This window comes from Pseudophryne corroboree, chromosome 11, assembly GCF_028390025.1.
Source record: "Pseudophryne corroboree isolate aPseCor3 chromosome 11, aPseCor3.hap2, whole genome shotgun sequence".
NCBI classification, from domain to species: Eukaryota; Metazoa; Chordata; class Amphibia; order Anura; family Myobatrachidae; genus Pseudophryne; species Pseudophryne corroboree.
In genome coordinates, this window is record NC_086454.1 from 329,585,768 (window position 1) to 329,610,384 (window position 24,617).

A 24,617-nucleotide genomic window follows, 5' to 3' on the forward strand; every position below is an offset into this window, starting at 1 on the left:
GCACGGTGCAGGACAGGAAAGCCGCTGGGAAGGGGAGGAGTGTTTAGGTTTAGGCTGCGCTCTGGGGGGTTTGGGTTACTCTGCAGGGAAGGGGAGTTAGGGTTAGGCACCCCCCTCGGAGGGTTAGGCTGCAGGGGGGGGAGGGGTGGGGAGGTTTAGGTAGTGTGTGTGTGTGTGTGGGGGATTAGGTGTGCCAGGATTAAATACTGATCCCCTGTACTTGTCCTATCTTGTCTCAAACTGTCACTTTTTTCTTGTTTTGCTGTGGATTCCTTTTGACGCTATATAAAGATTATTATTATTGATGATGATAATAATAATAATAATAATAATAATATAATTATATAAGTATCCTGAAGACGAGACAGTAAGGGGCCTAATTCAGACCTGATCGCAGCAGCAAATTTGTTAGCAGTTGGGCAAAACCATGTGCACTGCAGGTGGGGCAGATGTAACATGTGCAGAGAGAGTTAGATTTGGGTGAGGTGTGTTCCCGTTCACAGTGGCTGCGTGTGACGTCACGCAGCCGCCGTGGTCCGCCCCCTTCCCCCGCAACGGTCCGTTGTCCGTACCCCCCCAACCACATTGTAACGCCATTAGCATGCCCCCACCCACCCCGCTACTGCCTCTGCCTGTCAATCGCAGCCAGTGAGATGCTGAACGCATCTAACTGGGCTCCCGGGGTGCGCACACGCACTCTACAAAGTCATTCAGACTATGATCACTACCGCTGCAGCGATGCAGTCTGAATTACCCCCAAGTTCCCCTGTACTTCATCTGTATATGTGTAAAACCAATTACTGTGTGGTTGATACCGCAGCCCATCCTCTGTAGTACACTGCCGCTGTTTTGCTGCATCTGCAATGCGAATAAGATGAAAATGAAAAAAAAAAAAAAAAAAATCCGCTACTCATCTATATATTTTTTTAATAAGCGTTCCACTTTTGGTTTTACATTTTACAAATGATTTTGAGGTGTCAGGGTGTATCATACTTGCCTACCCTCCCGGAATGGCCGGGAGGCTCCCGAAAATCGGATGGCCCTCCCGGCCCCCCGAAAAGGTGGGCAAGCCTCCCGCTTTCCGTGCTGCCCCTCCACTACCCTCCTCGGCCGCCCGCAGCAGGGAACAAGTGGGCGGTCCGAGGGGGTCCGATGACGCAATTCGCGCTGAATCGCGTCATCATAGCCGTGCCCCTCGCTATACAGCAAGTATTTTCTCGGCACTGCATAGCGGGGGGCGGAGCCACGATCCTGATGCCACGCCCCCGGACGGTCCACTACCCTGTTGGCCATGCCCCCGGAACGCCCATCCTACTGCCGGCCACGCCCCCATGCACCTACAATGCTGCCTCCTCCCGGAGGAGAGGGCAGAAAAGTAGGTAAGTATGGGGTGTATATTGTGCCTGTAATTGCTCTATTACTGTGATCCTGTATCTTCCTACAGGGGCGGGTTTAGGGGTCAGGCCGCCCCTAGGCATATTATTGGCCTTGCGTGCCTAGTGGGAAATCCACCACTGTCTTCCTGCCCTCTTTGTACCCCTGCTCTTCCCAAATCAGATCTGTATGTGGTTAACGCCCACCTGTGTCTGTGTGTCAGCCAGTGACACCAGTGCGCTCTTAGGTTTTGTAGTCACGATGGCTGTGCTGTGTCCACAGACTATGGAAAGAGATGCGAGACCCCTGGGCACCTTGACTGCAATTTTGCGGTTTCAGTAATGAAAGTACTAGTTGCGGTCTACATTGGGCCCTAGGACACAGACGGAAGCAGCTTCCTACGCACCAGACAGCATGTCAGATAAAGGGGCTGGGCTGTCTCCTGATCACATGCCATTTAGCAAAGCCTGTGACAGAGTGGATGAAGATAAAGTACCAGCCAATCAGCTTCTAACTGCCATGCTACAGGCTGCGTTTAAAAAAAATGGCAGGATCTGATTGGTTGGCAATTTATCTCTCTCAAATACTTAATACACCTGCCCCAATGTCCTGAGATTGGTTTGCATGTGAGCCAGGGTTCCCTGTAGCTGTAATACCTGTGTGTACAGAGATCCTGTGTGCCACCAGCCTAATCTGCGTTTTCTTACTATTGTGTATTGTGTATGTATTACACAGTATGTAATAACTCACATAACTGCATGATCCATTGCGGCAGCAATCTCTGCTACCGGGCCATATGACTTTGGCTGTGGGCCAGCTTGTGTTCTGCATACTTAGCTCCAGGTGTTTCTTGCCATTTGGCTAAGATCAGTTGTTGATCTACCGGTACCCCAGGGGTTTCAAAGAACCACAGGAGGTGAGGTAGGGTTGCTTGGTCTTTTAGCCAGGGGCTGAATTACTGGAAGCCTGAGATGCTGTTAGGATACCCCGCCTGAGGGTGAGGATTGGCCCTATATGATAGAAGGCAGAATGCCTCATTATGTAGTGCACATAACCAAGAGCACACTGGGGTTGATTCAGATGGAGAGTGTGCAGCTAGAGCCAGAGGTGGAATTACCATTGGTGCAGCAGGTGCTCAGACCAGCAATGAGATATAACCCCCCCCCCCCCCCCCTCCCCAGCAGACAATTTTGAGCAAAGTCTCTTATGGTTAGGCAACCATGGGCCCCTACTACTTCATTCCCCCGGTGGGCCCTTCATGCCCCAGCCCATCACTGGGCTCTTGCCACCAGAAATCTGTCCTTCTTACGATGAATAGCTCATCAACTCTCCCTAACCTCATTCATTGCTTCAGTGAAAGGTGCCCTCAGCTTTTGTGGAAGACTATACAGGCAGCAATGCCTATAGCTGTGGAAACAAACTGTACCACAATATTTATTTTTTAATATACTGTACAGTATACTGGGCTGTTTTGTATTTGTTCACAAACCACTGGCATTTCTATAATGGGTGCAGAGGGGGCCCCCCACCGCACACGCTGCACCCATTTTTAAAATACCCACCCCTCCGAAGTCCAGCGCCGGCATCCGCAGCGCTGTTAGAACACAGTGAAAATGGCTCAGCTGCCATTTTCACGGAGTTCTGCGCATGTGCAGTAGAGAAATCTCAGGGAAAATGGCCGTGCAGTAGAGAAATCTCAGGGAAAATGGCCGCCGCGCCATTTTCCAAGAGATCTGCGCATGCGCAGTAGAGTCTGAGCCCTCTAGTGCTCAGACTCTACAGCGCTCTGGGCAGAGAGGAGGGGGCCCGAACGGAGGAGACTGAACACGGGCCTCATCCTCTCTTAAACGCCAGTCACAAACCCAATGGTTTACGTATAAATCCGATGGTGGGTTATCTGCTTGACAGACTGCAGCCATTTTGGGGCTGGAAAGGGGTGGGGCATTCTTAATAAATGGGCATGTCGGGATTGTGGCGGTCGGGATTCCGGCGTCGGTATTTCGACCGCCGGGATTCCGGCCGGCGGCATCTTGACCGCATCCCTATGGGACATACGTGTAAGCATTTTATAAAAATGTTCTTCCATTATGCCAGTTGAGCTGTCAGTGGTCTCATTACTGGACCATGTAGGAATTGGTAATTGATGAATAGTCATACCCAGCGTACCTATATCTGTATGCAGTGGAGTAACTACCATTAATGCAGGGGATGCAACTACTACGGGGCCCGAACTGACTTCAGGGCCCACTGCTCCCCGTGCACCCAGTCACAGATCCCCATAGAAGCAAAACTCGTCCACAGTATGTCCGATGACTTCTCCGTTCCTCCGGCCTCACACTTTATCGGCTGGGCATCCCCCTGCTGCTCACCACCCTGAACCTGACAAAGGAGGTATCTCCGATGCCGGGGGGCCTGTACGTGGGTCTACAGGAATCTTTCTCTGACACCCTGCAGAAGACCCTGAGATGGATCGGAGCACAGGGCGGTGAGTGCACGGGGAGCCCTGTACCCACCTACCCTCTCCCATGTGTGATTTCCCCCCCTGTACCCACCTACCCCTCACCCCCGGTGTCTGACCCCCTGTAACCACCTACCTCTTTGGTGTATGACCCCTGTACACACCTACCTCCACTCACCCCTAGTATGTGACCCGCTGTAACCACCTACCATCCTCCAGTGTGTCAACCCCTGTACTGACTACCCCTCTGGTGTGACCCCTGTACCCCCAAATCCCCATGTGTATGACACATTATACACCCCCTACCCCTGTGTGACACCCTGTACGTCCCATGTATGACACACTATACACCCCCTTCCCGTGTGTGTGTCACCCTGTACACTCCATGTATGACACACTGTACATCCCCTAACCCTGTGTGTGTGACACCCATTTTTGTATGACACAGTGCACACTCTACCCATGTGTGTTTGTGACACCTCGTACCCCCACTCAACCAGTCTGTGTCACCCTGTACCCCCACTCCACCCATGTGTGTGTGTTTCACCCTGTACCGCCCTCTCTGTAGAAGGGGGGCCCTTTCCAAATTTTGCTATGGCGCCCACAAAGTTCAAGTTATACCCCTGCCTGTTTAATTTTCTGGATCGGTGTTTTCTCATAAATTGAGCCACCATGCCCAAATCATAATAACTGTTAAAGAATTACCCTTGTCTTTTCCCATACGGCCTCGGGCATTCCCCTTGATTTGTCCCATAGCAGAGTCACTCATAATTATCGCAGACACTTGGGGGGGAGAATTACTTAAGCGTCTAGAACAGACAATAGCAACACTTTTTTATGTGAAATTGGAGGTCTTTCTGGGTGCCGGTTGTTAAAATCTGCAGCTGTGACACGGAAACTTTGTTCTCCAGACATCAAAATGACCTCAGTTCTCTCCGCTTTTGTTAAAGCCATCTTCAGTTACCTGCAGCAAAAAAAAAGTATTGTAACTTTTGAACCATAACTGTGATTTCACATCTGTTTGCAGCAATAAACTTTTCAGCAAATTCTGATGTTGTTTGACATGTTACACGACCCCCTTTCCTTTTGAAAAAACTGACTTAGATTCAAGATGGCCGATTTCAAGATGGCCCCCATGTTTGGTACATACCCTAAAAGATAGCCCACCTCACCCACACCTTACTGGAGTATTCAGTTTTCCCATCTCCAGCACAGTTTATGAAACAAAAGGGTGTACTGCGACTTTTGAATCACCCTGTATATATGTCTGTATATATATATATATATATATATATATATATATATATATATATATATATATATATATATAAAAATAAATAATTGATTTTTTTGACTGCCTATTTTGTCAGTCCCGGGCCCCACAATTTCTGATGACAGTCCTGTCATGTATAGTTGGTCCATGGCTTGCTAGCAGTGCCGTTTCTAGCGGCGGGCGAGCCGTGCATCCGCACGGGGCGCCCGCCGCGGCACTTTGCAGGTCCTTTTCCCCCTCCTCCCCCTTCCCGAGTACTCCTGTTCGGGGGGGCGGAGTTTCGAGCAATGACGCGATTGCGTCGCGACGTCACGACGCATTCGCGTCATTCCACGAAACTCCGCCCCCCGAACAGGAGTACCGATGACAAGAGGAGGGGGAGCCAGCTGGAAGGAGGAGGCAGCCGGCACGGGCCGAAGAGCGGGAAGAGCCTCTTCATACTGTATGTAAGTATTCTCTCTCTCCCCCCCCTCCCTCTCCCCCCACTTGACACTTGCCTGCAATACTGTGTAAAATGGGGACACTTGCCTGCAATACTGTGTAAAATGGGGACACTTGCCTGCACTACTGTGTAAAATGGGACACTCGCCTGCACTACTGTGTAAAATGGGGACTCTTGCCTGCAATACTGTGTAAAATGGGGACACATGCCTGCAATACGGTGTAAAAATGGGGACACTTGCCTGCAATACTGTGTAAAATGGGGACTATTGCCTGCCATACTGTGTAAAATGGGGACTCTTGCCTGCCGTACTGTGTAAAATGGGGACACCTGCCTGCCGCAATGTGTAAAATGGGGACTCGTGCCTGCATACTGTGTAAAATGGGGACTCTTGCCTACCGTACTGTGTAAAATGGGGACACTTGCCTGCCGTACTGTGTAAAATGGGGACTCTTGCCTGCCGTACTGTGTAAAATGGGGACTCTTGCCTGCCGTACTGTGTAAAATGGGGACTCTTGCCTGCCGTACTGTGTAAAATGGGGACTCTTGCCTGTCATAATGTGTAAAATGGGGACTCTTGCCTGCCGTACTGTGTAAAATGGGGACTCTTGCCTGCCGTAATGTGTAAAATGGGGACTCTTGCCTGCCGTACTGTATACAATTGGGACACGTGCCTGCTGTAATGTGTAAAATGGGGACTCTTGCCTGCCGTACTGTGTAAAATGGGGACACTTGCCTGCCATACTGTGTAAAATGGGGACACTTGCCTGCAATACTGTGTAAAATGGGGACACGTGCCTGCCGCAATGTGTAAAATGGGGACTCGTGCCTGCCGTACTGTATAAAATGGGGACACGTGCCTGCTGTAATGTGTAAAATGGGGACTCTTGCCTGCCGTACTGTGTAAAATGGGGACACTTGCCTGCAATACTGTGTAAAATGGGGACACGTGCCTGCCGCAATGTGTAAAATGGGGACACGTGCCTGCCGCAATGTGTAAAATGGGGACATGTGCCTGCCGCAATATGTAAAATGGAGACTTTTTTTTCCCTGTGGTGGCCGTGATGATGAGATCAGATGAGGCCACGCCCATTTTAATGAGGCCACATACCCTTGCCGGGAGCGCACGCGCTTGCTTTTTCTATCTATGGCGGAGGGGGGGGGGGGGGTTGGCACATTTTGAAATCTTGCACTGGGAGCCAAATTGGCTAGAGACAGCCCTGCTTGCTAATCAGTAGCTTCCATTACCCTTATATGTATCTCTCCTGTAAATATCATGTATGAGCATTTTGTTGGATATATGCTTAGACTAGAGGTAAAAATTAAATAGGAAAACGGTCACCAATCACCATCATCTCCAATGTACATAGGTCATGACTGTTATGGTCTGTCATCAGAATTTGACTATCAATATATTTTCTGTTCCTCCAGTTACAGATTTGATTATGTTGCCAATCTCCAACTCATCCCAAGTCAATAAGAAATCACAAGAAGCGTTTGCTAGCAAAGGAGACTGGAAGCTGATCAGCGTCACCGTGTATAATCAGACACTGGGGTTTTCCAGCAAAGGATACAGCCAAGTCATATATGAGGTGAGGCCTTTATCATACTGTAAAAGAGAGATATAGGTGTTAAACTATGGCGAAATCATGATTACTCCAAGATAGCGCACTTGGGGGCTAGAGGAGATAGTAGTGCCATCAATAGATAATGAAATTGTGGGAGCTGAGGTTGTGCGGGAGGGTTTGAAGAGGATCAGCTCAGTCTTAGACATGTTAAGTAAAGAAAGCACAGGGACATCCAAGAAGAGATAGCAGAGAGACAGTTGGAGAGCCGGGGGAGCGGTCAGGGGAGGAAAGGCAGATCTGAGTATCATCAGCATAGAGACATTATTGGACGTAAAAAGAGCAAATGAGCTAACCTAAAGAGGACGTAGAGAGAAAGAAAAGGAGAGGACTAAGAACAGAACTTGGGGGACACCTACTGTTAGTGGAAGTGGGGAAGAGGTGGAGTCATGAGAGGCAACAGAGAAGGAACGGTCAGAGAGGTAGGAAGACAGCCAACAGAGGATAGTACCACGCAGACCAATGGAGTGAAGGATTTGCAGTAGGAGAGCGTGGTCCACAGTGTCAAAAGCAGCAGAGAGGTCAAGGAGAATAAGCAGAGAGTAGTGGCCCCTGGATTTATCAGAAAGGAGGTCACTGCAGACTTTCGTGAGGGCGGTTTCCGTGGAGTGGACGAAAGCCAGACCGGAATGGGTCAAGCAATGAGTGGGAGGAAAGAATGGTAGTAAGGCGGTTGTAGACAATACGCTCAAGGAGTTTAAAGGCAAAAGAGGGGGAGAGAGACGAGTCAGTAGTTGGAGAGGGTGTTTGTATCAAGGGTATGTTTTTTAAGAATAGGGTGGACAAGTACATGCTTGAAGGCAGAGGGGACAGTGCCTGATGAGAGGGAGAGATTGAGGTGGGCATGATGGGAATAGGGAGAAGAAGAGAGGTAGCGGAGGAGGTAGGAGGGGATAGGGTCACGTGGTGAGGTGGAGGGGGGGATATATCCGTGAACTCAGCTTGGCTTATCACAGTGAATGCTTTTGTTGTCAGATATAAAGGAGCGGGCTACATAGCACATGTATATATATGTCCCCAACTTCTGTTGACCTCATCCCTGCGTCCAACTTGTTACTTCTACTTCCATCTTGTCCACCCCATGTCTGATTTATACCAAGCTCATTAATTTCTGCATGCTGCCATAAACTCTGTCCTCTGGACTACCTGCTTCTGTAGCTGACATAAAAGCTGCAGTAACTCATACTCAAACTGATGTTTCCTGCATAGAGATATGTACCGAAAGTCACATTCTCTGCTAACCTCCTAGCGTGTCCACACCCTGCACTTCTCTGATACTGACAGATTGGTGTATTAACTCTTAAATGTTGTTATTGACAAATTGCTTGCAATGATAAAGTATATACCAATATCTGAGGTTCATTCCACCTCCTTCCATGAGCAGCTTTGGTTACCATCACTAAAGCCCACAGGTCTCACTACAGGTATGGGTTGGATCCATGCTAATAGCAACATGACCACAGCTAGGGATGAGATATTAGCAGGGTGGGTTGTGTATATGCTGGTGGTGACGAGGAACATTGGCCCTCATTCCGAGTTGTTCGCTCGCTAGCTGCTTTTAGCAGCATTGCACACGCTAAGCCGTCGCCTACTGGGAGTGAATCTTAGCTTATCAAAATTGCGAACGAAAGATTCGCAATATTGCGAAAAGACTTCTCTGTGCAGTTTCTGAGTAGCTCCAGACTTACTCTGCCAGTGCGATCAGTTCAGTGCTTGTCGTTCCTGGTTTGACGTCACAAACACACCCAGCGTTCGCCCAGACACTCCTCCGTTTCTCCAGCCACTCCCGCGTTTTTACCAGAAACGGTAGCGTTTTTTTCAAACACTCCCATAAAACGGCCAGTTTCCGCCCAGAAACACCCACTTCCTGTCAATCACATTACGATCACCAGAACGAAGAAAAAACTCGTAATGCCGTGAGTAAAATACCTAACTGCATAGCAAATTTACTTGGCGCAGTCGCAGTGCGAACATTGCGCATGCGCAGTTAGCGGAAAATCGCTGCGATGCGAAGAAAATTACCGAGCGAACAACTCGGAATGAGGGCCATTGGGTGAAGAATAGAGGATAAACTGGTGGTGTGTGTTGTAATGAGGCTGGTGCTATGGTGTACAGTGTTTTGTGGTTTGATGGTTCTCCGTTCCTGGCTATGAAGGTTATCGTGAGCTGCACTTTTAAATACTTACAGCCAACTTTCCCCTTTGCTCTACAGATTACCATACAAAGACAGCCCATCATCTACCTAATTAACCTCATCATCCCAGCCTGTTTCTTCGTTTTCCTGGACATCGCCAGTATGCTCATTAATTCATATGGGGACAAACTTGCCTTCAAAATCAACATAATCTTGGGGTTCTCCGTGCTTCTGCTGATCCTGAATAACATTTTGCCTGAATCTGATATTACTCCAATGTTAGGTATGTATTTATTCAGGTAGATGCGTCCTGGACCACTCACCACCTTCAACACACACACACACACACACACACACACACACACACCATCATCGCGCCCTATGGGCGCTCTTCACCCCGTCACAAGGGGCTACGCTCCCTTAACCCCTGCACACCTTTCTGGGGTTCAATACTTGTATTATATGGAGTATTACCTGCATTTCTAGTTTTGTTAGTGGTTAAATATATTGCCAGACGAAAGGGCGTCCGATGATGCCGTACCGTTAGACGAGTTGTGAGTAATAATGTGGAGGCACCAGGTCTAGTTGTCTGTAAAATATAGAATGCTGGACCTTGGAACTAATATATATGTATATATACATACATAGCTATATAGATAGATATATCTATACAGCTACGTATATATATATATATCTATATGTATATATATATATATATATACATACATACATACATACATACACACACACACACACACAGTGTGCTTTTATCTGGTCGATTCTGTTCCCTGTGGTCCTGAGCCCTGGTGTTTGGAAGCCGGTCGTGGGAATCTTTCCAGTGTTCCAGTCGGTTGTAACCTGTGCCTGTCATCTCTGGGTTCTTGCTCATTTGGTTTCTCTCCCGGTGTCGCGAGTAGCGGCTTTTGCCGCGTCTTGCGGCCTAGGCCGCAGTATTCTTTGGTAAAATTATTGCTGGTGTTTTTGTGGAGGTTTCCGCCCTAACTGTCCTCCCCGGTACACGACGGTGCTGTGTAGGGTGTGGACAGTAGTACCTTTGTTGTCCTTTTCCTTTGGCGGCGTGCCGTACATACGCTTAGTTTTTAGTAGCCCCTAGCTCTGAGCTTTGTTTAGTTAGAGGTCCCCTTGTTATCATCCCGTCTCGGTTTACGCCTTGTCTCATATTAAGACCTGTGGGCATCGGAGTTGGGCAGACCTAATCCGCCCTTCAAACGCGGCTGCCGTAGGCCCAAGAACACATAGTCTCGCAGGCGTAGACTGAAACAGCGGAGGTAGGGTCCTAGGGGTTACTGCCATTCTTTGTTCTAACTACAGCATCACGTTTTCTGTGCTTGGGAATTACCTACTCACTAGCTCACGTTCCGAGCACAGAGAATCTAACAATAACTTTAAAGTATAAAAACATTTTTTTAATAATATTTGGGAAATAGATTGTTTTCTGTCATTTTTTTTCTTTTTCATTTTACCTTGACCACTGTGTTAAATAGTTGACATCACATTTTAAACACACTCCATTTGTGCCTTGGTACAGGTATTTTCTACTGTACGTGTCTGGCTCTGATGGTCCTCAGTATTATTGGAACGATCTGTTCTTCCTACATGCTGGAGCAGTCTGCCAACCTGCCACATGTTCCGCCATGGATAAAGACTCTTGTCCTGCACTATTTAGCATATATGTTGTGCTTCAGCAGAAATTTCTACACAAAAGAACAGGTCACTGATGGAGCTTTGGACAAAGGTTGGCTATTCGCAGAAGTATATAATTTAGACACAGGTAGGCCGTAACTTGAATCATCTTTCCTAAAATCATCTTATCTGTGAAAGGTTCCACAGCACAAACGAAGACCAATAGCAAAGCTCAGGGGAGGGACTCGCAGAAGAAGGTAAAGGACAACCCAGAAGTTAAGCTGCTGAAAATGCTTCTGTACGAAATCCTGAAGATCCACCAGGAGTTAACCCGTGCTAAGAACGAGGAAGAAGCCAAGTCAGAATGGTCTAAAGTGATGCTTGTCATTGATCGTCTGATTCTTATCTTGTATTTCATGACGGTCACTGCAGTATTTATTATTATGATTGTTGTTTGGTCTATGTGAACTGTATTTCACAAACGTGACTTGGTTATTGCCTGGTGTGTGTGCATACAATCAGGTCTTTAATATTAATTTGTTTACATGTATGCTCATAAGAATGTGCAACTGTGTGTATTAGTGACGTCCAATCCTTGTGTGGTCACGTGTGAGGTTCCATTATTAAAGACCATCCATCTCTGCTACCCGACATAGAACTTTGCCAAGCATGAGGCAAAGAGAGGGCAGAACCCCAGCCAGGCAACCCCCTGATTACTGGATAATATTACAAGGATTACATTTATTAGCCAGATCAGCACTCCTATGTATTTCTTTGTTTATGTCCTTTATAAGCCCTTGCTGTACATTTCACTTTGTGTAAATCTAATTATTAACTCTGTACATACTGTATGTAGGTGCACTCGTACATTTGACTGTTCTTAATTTACTAGAATGTTTTTACTTTTTGTGTCTGCTTATCTACCAATCTAATTTACCACTGTAACTACCTTTGCTTTCTCACTGTTTTCATACCATGCTGTATACCTCTCTCATACTCATTATTTCCGATTTGCCCTTGACAGATACCCTCACAAACTCCATCCCTTTTTCACCCGCTATTACCTGCCCCACTACTTTCTTTCAGCTATGTCCATCCCTCCCCTAAATCTGCTCTTACTAGGTGCCGGTCCCTCCCCAAAGTTTGCTCTTACTAGGCAGTCTTAACGCCCTCTATAATTCCATTTTCTCCTCCTCATTGGTCTGTCTTCTCTCACCTATGTCCACCCTACTTTCCCATGTCCAAGTTGCCTCTCTCTCTGGGGTAAATTTACTAAGATGGGAGTTCTACTTAAGATGGGATGTTGCCCATAGCAACCAATCAGATTCCAGGTATTATCTTCTAGAAGGTGCTAGATAAATGAGAAGTAGAATCTGATTGGTTGCTATGGGCAACATCCCATCTTAAATAGAACTCCCATCTTAGTAAATTTACCCCCATGACTGAGCCCACACCTCTCATCATCTGAATTGCTTTCTCCAAAATGCTCACGCTCTGCTGATTACCAATGGAGGAAACCATACATTCTCAAACTTACTCCACTTCAAATTCTCTCCTTCATAAGCTCTGCTCTTTCACTGTTTAAATAGTCTTATTTTAAATATCGCAACTCCTGCCAATCCTCCAGCCTGTTCCATCTCTTGCCCACCTCCAGTTCTCAACACCCCCGCTCCATCCTTTCCAACAGGATTCTGGCACCCAGTTTCCTTCAAAATTGAATCCATCCACCATGACCAATTCTCAATCCAAGTCTTACCTGCTCCCTCATAGACTAATGTAGCCCCATCCCCTCTCTCATCAGTTCCTCCCTCCTTATGCTTGTTCCCACATTGTCCTCCTGCTCAACTTATCCTTCTCATCATATAATTTCCCCACATCCTTTAAACATTTACTGTATTCCTGCATATTTAAGAAACCATCACTTCACCTGTCCTCTTTCGCTAACTACCGCCCAACTCTCTTCTCCCCTATGCCTCCAAACTCCTTAAGTTGGTCGTGTACAACTGACTCATCTCCTTTCTCTAAACCCAACCCCTTCTTGATCCTCTCCATTCAACTGAAACTACCCTCACCAAAGTCATCAATGACTCAACTCTTTTGAAGTTATCTCCTTTCCACCTGCCAATGCCCCCTCGTCTTTTCCCCCTCTCTATTGACAATAACTCTCTTTCTGCTATTCCCCAAGTCCAAAGTCTGGGTATAATCCTCAATTCTACCCTCTCTACAACCCACCACATTCAGTCCCTCTCTCAATCCTGTCATTTCCATCTGCAGTATTTCCTGGATCAGGCCCTTTCTCACCCAGGAATCTACTAAGACCCTCATCCACACCCTTATAATTTCTCACCTTGATGACTGGAATATACTTTCCACCGGCCTACCGATATCCCATCTCATCCCACTTCAATCTATCCTTAACTCTGCCGGCCTCATTTATCTACCTCACTGCTCCACTTCTGCTATATCCATCTGCTAGTTTATCCACGGACTACCTGTCCCACTCAGAATTAAACTCCATTCACTCATCTTCAATGCCCTCAACCACTCCTCCGTCCCTACATCCCTAGCCTCATTTCCACACACACACACACACACACACACACACACACACACACTCCCTCCTACCAGTGTGGTCAGGTGCGGCACAGCTTCTTCTGTCATACTTCAGTATACTCCAGAGTTTTTACTATAAAAATGTAAGAAAACCCCCCGAAAAATATAAATATCTTCTTTGTATTATTCTAATCAATTTTATAGTCAAAACTCTGGAGTATACTGGACTATGACAGGAGAGGCTTTGCCTCTCCTGCCTACCTTGTCCGCACATCTCTGATTAAAACCCACCAAATTTCCAGCACCTTTGTATAATGCCTACAAGAGCCCTCGGATTCATATATGTGTGTGTGTGTGTGTGTGTGTGTGTGTGTAAATCTCTCTCTGATACTAGCCAGTGCCTCCCCAGCCATTTACCTCACATCACTGCCTCCTATACACTTTGCCTTGCTAGAGAATTGCCACCTCTTTTCCTCCCTGATCACGTCCTCCCATGTCTGGCTCCAAGATTCTCCTGTGCTGCTCCAGTCTCCTGAAATGCCCTCCCATGCTCTATCAGACACTCACCCACCCTCCTACTACCTTCCAGCCCCTGCGCCCCAGCCCCGCTCCCCACTCCCTTTATATGTTCACCTTTAGCACCTCTAGAATGTGAGCACTTGCAGGCAGGGCCCTCTCTCTCCTTCTGTGGTCTCTAATGTATATATGTAATCTACAGACAATCATTATGTCATTTTCTATATTTAAATCTGTGAACATGTCTATAACTGTACTCTTTGATTACCCATGTACTATGTATTTTCCTTCCACTATGTACAGTGCTACAGAACCCATTTGCGTCATGTGAATAAAAATAATAAATTCAGTTTTCGTAACTGCCCCTGGATATAGTATTATGAGCCCACTATAGCCAGATCGGGTATGGGTTGACAGTCATTAGGTCGACCACTGTTGGTCGACATGGTCATTAGGTCGACACAGACTAGGTCGACAGGTCAAAAGGTCGACTTGAGTTGTTTTTTTTTACCTTTTTTGGTGTCGTTTTCTTCGTAAAATGACGGGGAACCCCAATTAGTGCACCGTGTTCGCTCGCCATGCTTTTGGCAAGGTTACTGTTCCCAATTGTCGTCGACGTGGATCGTAAGTATGAAAAAGTCCAAAATGAGTAAAAAAATTTTTTGAAAAAACTCACGTCGACCTTTTGAACTGTTGACATGTCGACCTAATAACCCTGGCGACCTAATGCATGTCGACCAATAGTGGTCGACCTAATGACCGTATCCCAGCCAGATGATGGGTAAATAAACAGTGTCTGCCTACTCATATTGTGGAACCTCCTTCCCCAGTCAGTTCAAATGTTTTTTTTCCCCCCTAAAATAATGGTGGTTTTGCGGCATAATTTATACCATAAATTAATGAAGTAGACATCATTGTTGTCAATATTACATGTACCTCTGTAATAAACATACATGATTTCTATCAAATTGTTTTAAATGTACCTGAATATGCTGTTACCCTTATAAAGGTCATAGGCCATAAAGGAAACAGTAGGCCAAAGCCCAATCTCCAATGCCCATTGTGGATATAGAAAGATAAGTAAGTGTGTGGGGAACTAGACAGGGAATGTTTCCATCCCGTGAATCTTATTTAAAAATCGCACCTTGAAAAAAATGAAAATCCTGGTATTGTGTCTGGGTACCAAATGTAGCCCACGACTGCACACAGGGGGTAATTCAGACCTGATCGTAACAGCAAATTTGTTAGCAGTTGGGCAAAACCATGTGCTCTGCAGGTGGGGCAGATGTAACATGTGCAGAAAGAGTTAGATTTGGGTGGGTAATATTGTTTCTGTGCAGGGTAAATACTGGCTGCTTTATTTTTACACTGCAATTTAGATTTCAGTTTGAACACACCACACCCAAATCTAACTCTCTCTGCACATGTTATATCATACCCTCCAACTGTACCTTTTTGGCCGGTACAGTACCGTTTTTTTTATGGTCTGTACCGGCCAAAAAGGGCTTTGTACCGATTTTTGACTCACTGCATCTCCATTGAAAGTATAGGAAAGGGGGCGTGGCCACGCCCATTTTACCCGCGGTCACGCCCCCTTTCCTTATTTGTACCGGTTTTTAAGTGTAAAATGTTGGAGGGTATGGTTATATCTGCCCCACCTGCACTGTACATGGGCCCTCATTCCGAGTTGTTCGCTGATTTTTTCGCAACGGAGCGATTAGTCGCAAACTGCGCATGCGCAACATTCGCAGTGCGACTGCGCCAAGTAAATTTGCAAAAGAGTTTGGTATTTTACTCACGGCCTAACGAAGAAATTTCATCGTTTTGGTGATCGGAGTGTGATTGACAGGAAGTGGGTGTTTCGGGGCGGAAACTGGCCGTTTTATGGGTGTGTGCGATAAAACGCTGCCGTTTCTGGGAAAAACGCGGGAGTGTCTGAAGAAACGGGGGAGTGTCTGGGTGAACGCTGGGTGTGTTTGTGACGTCAAACCAGGAACGAAACTGACTGAACTGATCGCAGTGTAGAAGTAAGTCTCGAGCTATTTAGAAACTGCTAAGAAATTTCTATTCGCAATTCTGCTAATCTTTCGTTCGCAATTCTGCTATGCTAAGATACATTCCCAGAGGGCGGCGGCTTAGCGTGTGCAATGCTGCTAAAAGCAGCTAACAAGCGAACAACTCGGAATGAGGGCCATGGTTTTGCCCAACTGCTAACAAATTTGCAGCTACGATTAGGTCTGAATTACCCCCACAGTCCACATCCGGAAAGGAGCATGTTCATACATGGGGGTCTATTCATGAAGCAGTGAAAAGAGTGGAGAAGTGAGCCAGTGGAGAAGTTGCCCATTACAACTAATCAGCATTGAAGTAATATTTAAAATGTGCATACTATACAATTGTACGGAGCAACTGATTGGTTGCCATGGGCAACTTCTCCACAGGCTCACTTCTCCGCTCTTTTCACTGCTTCATGAATAGACGCCATGATCGTAATTGAGGGCCGATGCTAAGTACCACTCAGATTACACTGGCACATACTACAAGCCCAGATGGCAGAATATGGGAGTATGAGGGTCTGGTGGAAACAAGGCATTATGTTTTATGCAGTTGCTGATATTCAGAAAATAAATTATTTAAAGGCACAATTTTATAATCAAATATTGAGGATAGTGCAGGTGTCGGGAGTCACCTTCCAGACTAGGACCACCTGAAATCAACTGGATCATATGCTTTTCATAACAGGCAAAATGTGGATATTTATATAATAATCAGAATATTTAGTAACTGGCTACTCTCCAGAAATGTCTGGGGAGACAAACCTCCCTGATCCCGCCTACTTACCGAGTGAAACGAGACCTTGAAGACGTGATTAGCTGTGAATTGAGTTATCATGGTCCAAACCCTCATGGTGTAATGCTGCAGTGGCATTATGTTGCAGAGGGTGGGGCATCGATGGCAGTTCATGGCACCAAGTCATTCGCACCACCAAGCTGGACCTCCTTGGAATTTCAAAATGCCTCAGACTCAGCTACAGTGTACACCCACACTAAACTCTGTGAGTACCACTTGGGTAGAGGAAGGAGGAGCCCAGCTCAGCCGCCAGGACTGCACAGCAAAGTAATAAAGACAGAATCACTGGTGAAGTATATTGAACTCCCTGATATTGTCACATTTTTGCTATCTCGGTGTGTCTGTTAACATGTCAAAAAAAGGTGTATATTAATTTGCCTATTTTACTCCAGTATGAGCTACTTGGGAGGCCAGGGTTGACGCAAAAGGCTTACCTGCTGACATACCAGTTTGCTGGACATTTGCAGCATTTTCCCACTGACTGAGCAGTCTTCTACTCGGCTTGGTCTTATGCACATTTCTGGGCTGATTCTGATGCAAAGCAGCCACAAGTGCAGAAGTTCACTGCAGCCAAACCCACTACCTTATGATAAATAATGTGAGTATCTCTAAATCTCTTTCCCCTTAACAAACAATGGATCATCCTTCTCATGAAGTGTATGACACAGGCCCCCGGTTCTCAATCTGTCATACAGCCCAGTATCTCAGCTATCAGCACAGCGGGAAGGAAGGAGGTAGGGGAGGGGGGGGGGGGGGGGGTGAGACCCAGAGACCTATGTATCCATGAAACCTCGTTCCAGCTGTGTTCTCAGCCACCACTAGAGATGGTGGATACCCTACTGCCCTGTTTGCTCCAGGAGATCTGCATTCAGGTGGGGGCTCCAGTGGAGACGATCTGTGAGATAGACAAGGTGGGCGCAGGGGTGATAGTAATTATGACACCATCCTCTGTCCCATCTAATAATTCTTCTTTATTCTGGAGTAACATTCTCCAGTGTCTGCTGTCTGTTTTGCCTCTCTTCATAGTGCCTCTCCTCTCTTCATAGTGCCTCTTCTCTATTCCCAGTACCCTTCTCCTCTCTTCATAATGCCTCTTCTCTATTCCCAGTACCCCTCTCCTCATAGTGCCTCTTCTCTATTCCCAGTAACCCTCTCCTCTCTTCATAGTGCCTCTTCTCTATTCCCAGTACCCCTCTCCTCTCTTCACAGTGCCTCTCTTCTCTTCCCAGTACCCCTCTCCTCATAGTGCCTCTTCTCTATTCCCAGTACCCCTCTCCTCATAGTGCCTCTTCTCTATTCCCAGTACCCCTCTCCTCTCTTCATAGTGCCTCTCCTCTATTCCCAGTACCCCTCTCCTCATAGTGCCTCTTCTCTATTCCCAGTACCCCTCTCCTCTCTTCATAGTGCCTCTCCTCTCTTCCCAGTACCCCTCTCCTCTCATCATAGTGCCTCTCCTCTCTTCCCAGTACCCCTCTCCTCTCATCATAGTGCCTCTCCTCTCTTCCCAGTACCCCTCTCCTGTCTTCATAGTGCCCCTCCTCTTTTCCCAGTACCCCTCTCCTCTCTTCATAGTACCCCTCCTCTTTTCCCAGTACCCCTCTCCTCTTCTCAGTAGCCCTCTCCTCTCTTCATATTGCTTCTTCTCTATTCCCAGTACCCCTTTCCTCTCTCCATAGTGCCTCTCCTCTCTTCATGGTGCCTCTCGTCTCTTCCCAGTACCCCTCTCCTCTTCTCAGTAGCCCTCTCCTCTCTTCATATTGCTTCTTCTCTATTCCCAGTACCCCTTTCCTCTCTCCATAGCGCCTCTACTCTCCTCCCAGTGTCCCTCCTTTCTACCCAGTACCCCTCTCCTCATAGTGCCTCTCCTCACTTCATAGTGCCTCTCCTCTCTTCCCAGTACCCCTCTCCTCTCTTCATAGTGCCCCTCCTCTTTTCCCAGTACCCCTCTCCTCACTTCATAGTGCCTCTCCTCACTTCCCAGTACCTCTCTCCTCTCTTCATAGTGCCCCTCTTCTTTCCCCAGTACCCCTCTCCTCATAGTGCCTCTCCTCCCTTCTCAGTACCCCTCTCCTCACTTCATAGTGCCTCTCCTCTTTTCCCAGTACCCCTCTCCTCTCTCCATAGTGCCCCTCCTCTTTTCCCAGTACCCCTCTCCTCACTTCATAGTGCCTCTCCTCACTTCCCAGTACCCCTCTCCTCTCTTCATAGTGCCTCTTCTCTATTCCCAGTACCCCTTTCCTCTCTCCATAGCGCCTCTACTCTCCTCCCAGTGTCCCTCCTTTCTACCCAGTACCCCTCTCCTCATAGTGCCTCTCCTCCCTTCTCAGTACCCCTCTCCTCTCTTCATAGTGCCTCTTCTCTCTGTCTAGTACCCCTCTCCTTTCTTCCCAGTAACCCTCTCCTCTCTTCATAGTGCCTCTCCTCTCTTCTCAGTAGCCCTCTCCTTTCTTCACAGCCCCATCTCCTTTCCTTCATAGGCTGAGGGAGAATGATAGTAAGGTTTGGTTGCCGCAGTTTGGTACATACACTAAAACCACAACAGCTATGCTGTAACGTTATACCACGTGCCCCAATAAGAAGACATGGACCTATACTTCTTGCTCATAGACGTTTCTCCCATTGTTTAAAAAAAAAAAAAAAAAAAAAAAAAAAAAAAAAAACACACATTCTGTTTTTGAAAAAAACAGGTTTAGTTATTCAAACATCAGTCAGTACGTAAACACAAAGTACACACTGTAGGACACAGAAAAGAGTGATGTGTTACTGAATTATACAAATATGTGTTCGTCCACCAGAGGGCAACATATTTTTACTTTCTCCATGGGCAGTTAGTGTACTTGGATTGGCCAACGATGATAAACCCAAATGTGGCCAACCGTGGCCATCCTCTACAAGAAGTCATGTGCACGACGCTGGGAGATGCCGAACTGGTAGATGGCGTCTCCAGTAACAGGTGGAAAAAAACCCCCAGAAAACTGCAAATGGTTCCCCTGTGTCACAAATATTCTCACATCAGTTTGAACAACTTTCAGCACCGTCCAGGTGATGAACAGTGTATTCGGTCAGGTTCACTACTGCCCACAATTAGAATGTCACACTTATGTGAATCACTATTATAAAAGCCAAGTACACCAGCATAGCAACTTCACTAACACTGGGAATTGCAATGAATCGGTGAAAATAAATAACTTAAACAGCAGCTTTCTGCATTTATACCTTTCTAAATATACATTTCATTTTCCAGCGACTTATTTGTAATAAAACCACAAAACCCACCACTATACACACAGCGCTAACATGGACCATGAATGCAGATTTGTCTAATTAATGCTGCTTTCACTCTATAAATACCACATTTACCTTCTAGTAGTTTATAAGGAATGTTGGCTCCACAGCTGAACAAGGGGGGGTAATTCAGAGTTGATCGCTCGCTAGCAACTTTTAGCTTTGCTGCGATCATATAGTCGCCGCCTATGGGGGAGTGTATTTTCGCTTTGCACGTGTGCGAACGCTTCTGCAGCCGATGGCACAAAAATGTTTTTTGAAGTTTCAGCCGCTGCCATCACTTCAGTCTTTTTGGTCCCGGAATTTACGTCAGACACCCGCCCTGCAAACGCTTGGACACGCCTGCGTTTTTCCAAACACTCCCAGAAAACGGTCAGTTGACACCCACAAACGCCTTCTTCCTGTCAATCACCTTGCGTTCGGCTGTGCGAATGGATTCTTTGTTAAATCCATCGCCCAGCAACGATCCTCCTTGTACCCGTATGACGCGTCTGTGCATTGCGGTGCATAAGCATGCGCAGTTTTGCAGAGATTTAACCTTATCGCAGCGGTGCGAAAAGTTGCTAGCGAGCGATCGACTCGGACTGACCCCAAGGAGCAATGAAAATGCGACACTGGCTTCTGTGTTATCAGTACCAATGAGATAAATCTGTACTGGATGTGACAAAGCTTTTAGCCTGGACGGCAGGCCTTGGTCTTATGTATTTGGTCAAGGAAGAGACTTGCAATTCAGTGTAGTGGAGACGGAGTCTTGGCCAGTGACAGAGCTGCCTCCAGTCTTCACTGTTGAAGAAATCCTCCTATAGAAGTGCCCAGCCAGCCAGGGATCCATCGGCACACCAGAAGCTGCGTGTGAACAAGAGAAGACCACAATCACTCACAACCTTGGCGAAACGTAACGTACCAACCAATCAGTTTCTAACTGCCACATTAAAGGCCGAATTTAAAACCTGACAGTTAAAAGCTGATTGGTTGGTAGTCGCTACTTTATCTCTCTCCAAGGTTTGATAAATCTCCCCCCTAGCAACTATTTCAACAGTCTCTTTACAGTTGCATTGGTCTTTACAGACTCTTCATAGTAATATGTTGCATAAAACAGAAAACATTGTATATATATCTTCTAATATCTTAAAACAGATTTGAACCTGCGGTTTCTATTTAGAAAGAGTCTATATGTCACTTGTAACATTAAAGTTCAGTACCCAACAAGTGGCTTTTCAGTAGCGCATTATCACCAGGCATACCTGCATTCTACTGGAGTATGGTAAGAAGGACATAACGCTACGTGATTGGCTGCACCCTCTTCCCGCTTACTGTGCGTGCTCTGGGAGGGTGACCGCTTCCGCTGCATTGCCCATTCTACCATTTTAAACATAGAAACATAGAATTTGACGGCAGATAAGAACCACTTGGCCCATCTAGTCTGCCCCTTTTACTTTTTATCCTTTAGGTAATCTCAACCCTTTTTGAACCTTAATTCTTTGTAAGGATGTCGCGTACTGCATCACTACAGATGTCAGATGACTGTCCCTGTCATATGCTTGACACTGTCAATCGGCTATTTTTTATTTAAGGATGTGGTGGCTGATGATGCATTGGGTAATGCGGGGGGGGGGGGGGGGGGGGGCAGGGGATGCAGGTTTAATAGGACAAAACATAGGCTGCATCATGTAGATTCTCAGAGCAAGCACAGGAAACCGTGACTACCACAGGCAGCTGTATATCTCTCAGACTGAACCACAGATGTACAACCTTCTATTATCATATATGTAGAGTATACTGGATGCACGCCACTTGTGTGACAATAACTTAGGTGAGACGGTTTTGCTGCCCGCTCAGTAATATGAATGGCCTAGTTTAGTAATTTATAATCACACTGTTTCTAAATTGCTTCTTTTATGGGTTCAACATGACCAGAAATCCTGATCAAACATTATCAGCTCAGTCTGAGACTGACACCTTGCCAGCGTGTGGGTAATGGCTGCTAGCACTAACTCATTGTATGTCACCTGTAACGCACGCACGCACGCACACACACTAGTATATTATCTATACCTCATTACCTGCAAAGAGTGAGCCCAGTAGCCTGTGGTCCTGTTGCAATGCCCCAGTGTCCTGACAGCATGTCGGGCATAAACTTCAGGTGAAGGGACCAATGCTGGCAGATAACGTAACGTCCAATAAGATGTATGTTTACTCCTGACACACAGTGGGGTTAATGACTGCACAAATATCCCACTGGACGCAACCTCAGACTTCAGGTGTCTGCTGAAGGTGTCTAGATAAGACTGAATAAAGCAGATTACAACATAGAGAACACTGTTTAGAAAGAGTAGACACAACATCAAGTACTTAAAGTGCACCTTCAGCTAACACACATTGGAGGCAGCCATTTTTTAGGCCCAACCAATATTCAATGTAATGCAGCCTAGCAGCTGACACAGAATGGAGGCAGCCATTTTATAGGCTCAACCAATAATCATGGTAATGCAGCCTAGCAGCTGATACAATGGAGGCAGCCATTTTATAGGCTCAACCAATAATCATGGTAATGCAGCATAGCAGCTGACACACAATGGAGGCAGCGATTTTATAAGCTCAACCAATAATCATGGTAATGCAGCCTAGCAGCTGACACACAATGGAGGCAGCCATTTTATAGACTTAACCAATATTTATCATAATGTAGCTTGTAAATTGACTAGAATCTATGCATTACAGAGGAAATAATGCCCTAGAATGGTTGCTAGTGGTCTTCTCAGTTCCTGTCACAGTGATGTTGCTGGTTTTCTGAGACTTGTGGGAAGGGGGGGGGGGGATGTATCAAAGCTTTGAGAGAGATATCAGTATCTAACTACCATGTCACAGGCTGTGCTTGAAAAATGACAGAAGCTGATTGGTTGGTACTTCATGTTTCTCCAAGCTTTGATAAATCATCCCCTTGGCATTTTGCATTGTCATGAATATTGGTCCAACCCACAAAAACAGCAGAGAGCCAATGAAAAGACAATAATGTAGACCTGTATACCATTGCTGTAAGTTGCACAACGGTCCACTTGTTTTTAAACCAAACTTAAAACCATGGCCTAGGTGTAAGGCCAATATAGATAATACAATACCTTAGAGGCAGCACTTTGTGAGTTATATCTGGAGTCAAAACCGGGTGTCACATTGACAATGGCTCCTCTCTTCCTCTGCACCATCCCAGGAATCACTATATGCGCCATCATTACAGCTGCAGCAATGTTGTTATTGATGATCTCCCATGCCTTCTCCTCAGGAACCTCACTGAAACACTGCGGATCCTCACAGAACACTCCGGCATTGTTCACTAAAATGCCCACATCCACATCTTTCAAAACCTCTTTAATGGCAGGATATGTGGCACGTCCCACGCGGAAATCTGCTTGTATAAAGCTGGTGGTGACGCCATAGGCCTCAGCTATGGCCTCTGACAGGCTGCGCAGCTGCTCTCCGTCCCTGCAGATCAGTAGGATATTCACACCACAGTTTGCCAGCTCTTCTGCGTAGGCTCTGCCGATGCTGTCTGTAGCACCTGAGGCACAATATAGAATAATAACATGGTCTAATGGGACTCTGACAGAATAACAGACAGCCACGTGTGAGGCAGAGCATGACCTCCTGGGATTCAGGTGGTGACTCTACCCCTACCTCACACCTGCTAAATTCCTGGGTTCTGTGATAGAGGAAAGACCAAAACGTGTCAGCTGCTATGAGGTGATACTGCCAAGCTACTGCTGATATACTACTGTGCTGCTGTGACTAGAGTGCCAGTGTTTATGTATGACTGTATAAACTACCCCACTTCAGGCTCCTTCAGCGTAATTATCAGACTATTGAAAGAGAAACCCACAATTATATACAGTGGAAGCAGACATTTTGTAGCTGGATGCATGTGACATTGCAGACACAGCTGGGTAAATTTACTAAGATGGGAGTTCTATTTAAGATGGGATGTTGCCCATAGCAACCAATCAAATTCCACATCTAATTTATTTAGCACTTTCTAGAACAGGGGTCAGGGAACTTTTTTACCCCAAAATATATTTAGATACGCCGACGTTACCCCCTTGATTTGAAAGGAAGGAAATCATATATTAATGTGCATATATACTGGTTATCACTGTTTATATGGCATTTCTGAGATACTGTATATTATATAATTTATTTATTTATTGTTTTCACCAATTATTTTTTGCCATTTAATGGGTTAATTAACACTTTCTCCCCAAAACACCAGAATGAATGTGAGAAAGGTGGATGAGGGGGGAAGGGAACAGATGGTCACATCCTCACCTCAGTAATGTCAGTGGGAATTTGCCACTGTTATGTGAGCCACTGTCTGATCCTGCGGAACTCTGTCAGCGGTCAGCCACAGAACACTTCGAGTTCTGTGTGTGGGTTGGCGGGCCGTGGGCAGGAGGACAGGACAGCGCAGGACG

The 24,617-nt window shown here is 46.4% G+C and overlaps 2 protein-coding genes across 4 annotated transcripts in view; one reads left to right on the forward strand and one right to left on the reverse strand.

Moving 5' to 3' along the window:
* Positions 1 to 11,677, forward strand: part of LOC134968778 (5-hydroxytryptamine receptor 3A-like) — a 44,840-nt gene extending 33,163 nt beyond the window's left edge. The window contains exons 4-7 of the mRNA XM_063944263.1: positions 6,979 to 7,139; positions 9,385 to 9,589; positions 10,856 to 11,105; positions 11,177 to 11,677. Coding sequence (XP_063800333.1) covers positions 6,979 to 7,139; positions 9,385 to 9,589; positions 10,856 to 11,105; positions 11,177 to 11,417 — 857 coding nt within the window. The 3' untranslated portion in view covers positions 11,418 to 11,677. The remainder of the gene's footprint in view (positions 1 to 6,978; positions 7,140 to 9,384; positions 9,590 to 10,855; positions 11,106 to 11,176) is intronic.
* Positions 11,678 to 19,535: 7,858 nt separating this feature from the next.
* Positions 19,536 to 24,617, reverse strand: part of LOC134969657 (inactive hydroxysteroid dehydrogenase-like protein 1) — a 50,864-nt gene continuing 45,782 nt past the window's right edge. For all 3 annotated transcript variants that reach the window (XM_063945743.1, XM_063945744.1, XM_063945745.1), the window contains exons 3-5: positions 23,274 to 23,710; positions 22,218 to 22,442; positions 19,536 to 21,000 (exon numbers count right to left, since the gene is read on the reverse strand). In XM_063945743.1, coding sequence (XP_063801813.1) covers positions 20,935 to 21,000; positions 22,218 to 22,442; positions 23,274 to 23,710 — 728 coding nt within the window. In that variant the 3' untranslated portion in view covers positions 19,536 to 20,934. The remainder of the gene's footprint in view (positions 21,001 to 22,217; positions 22,443 to 23,273; positions 23,711 to 24,617) is intronic.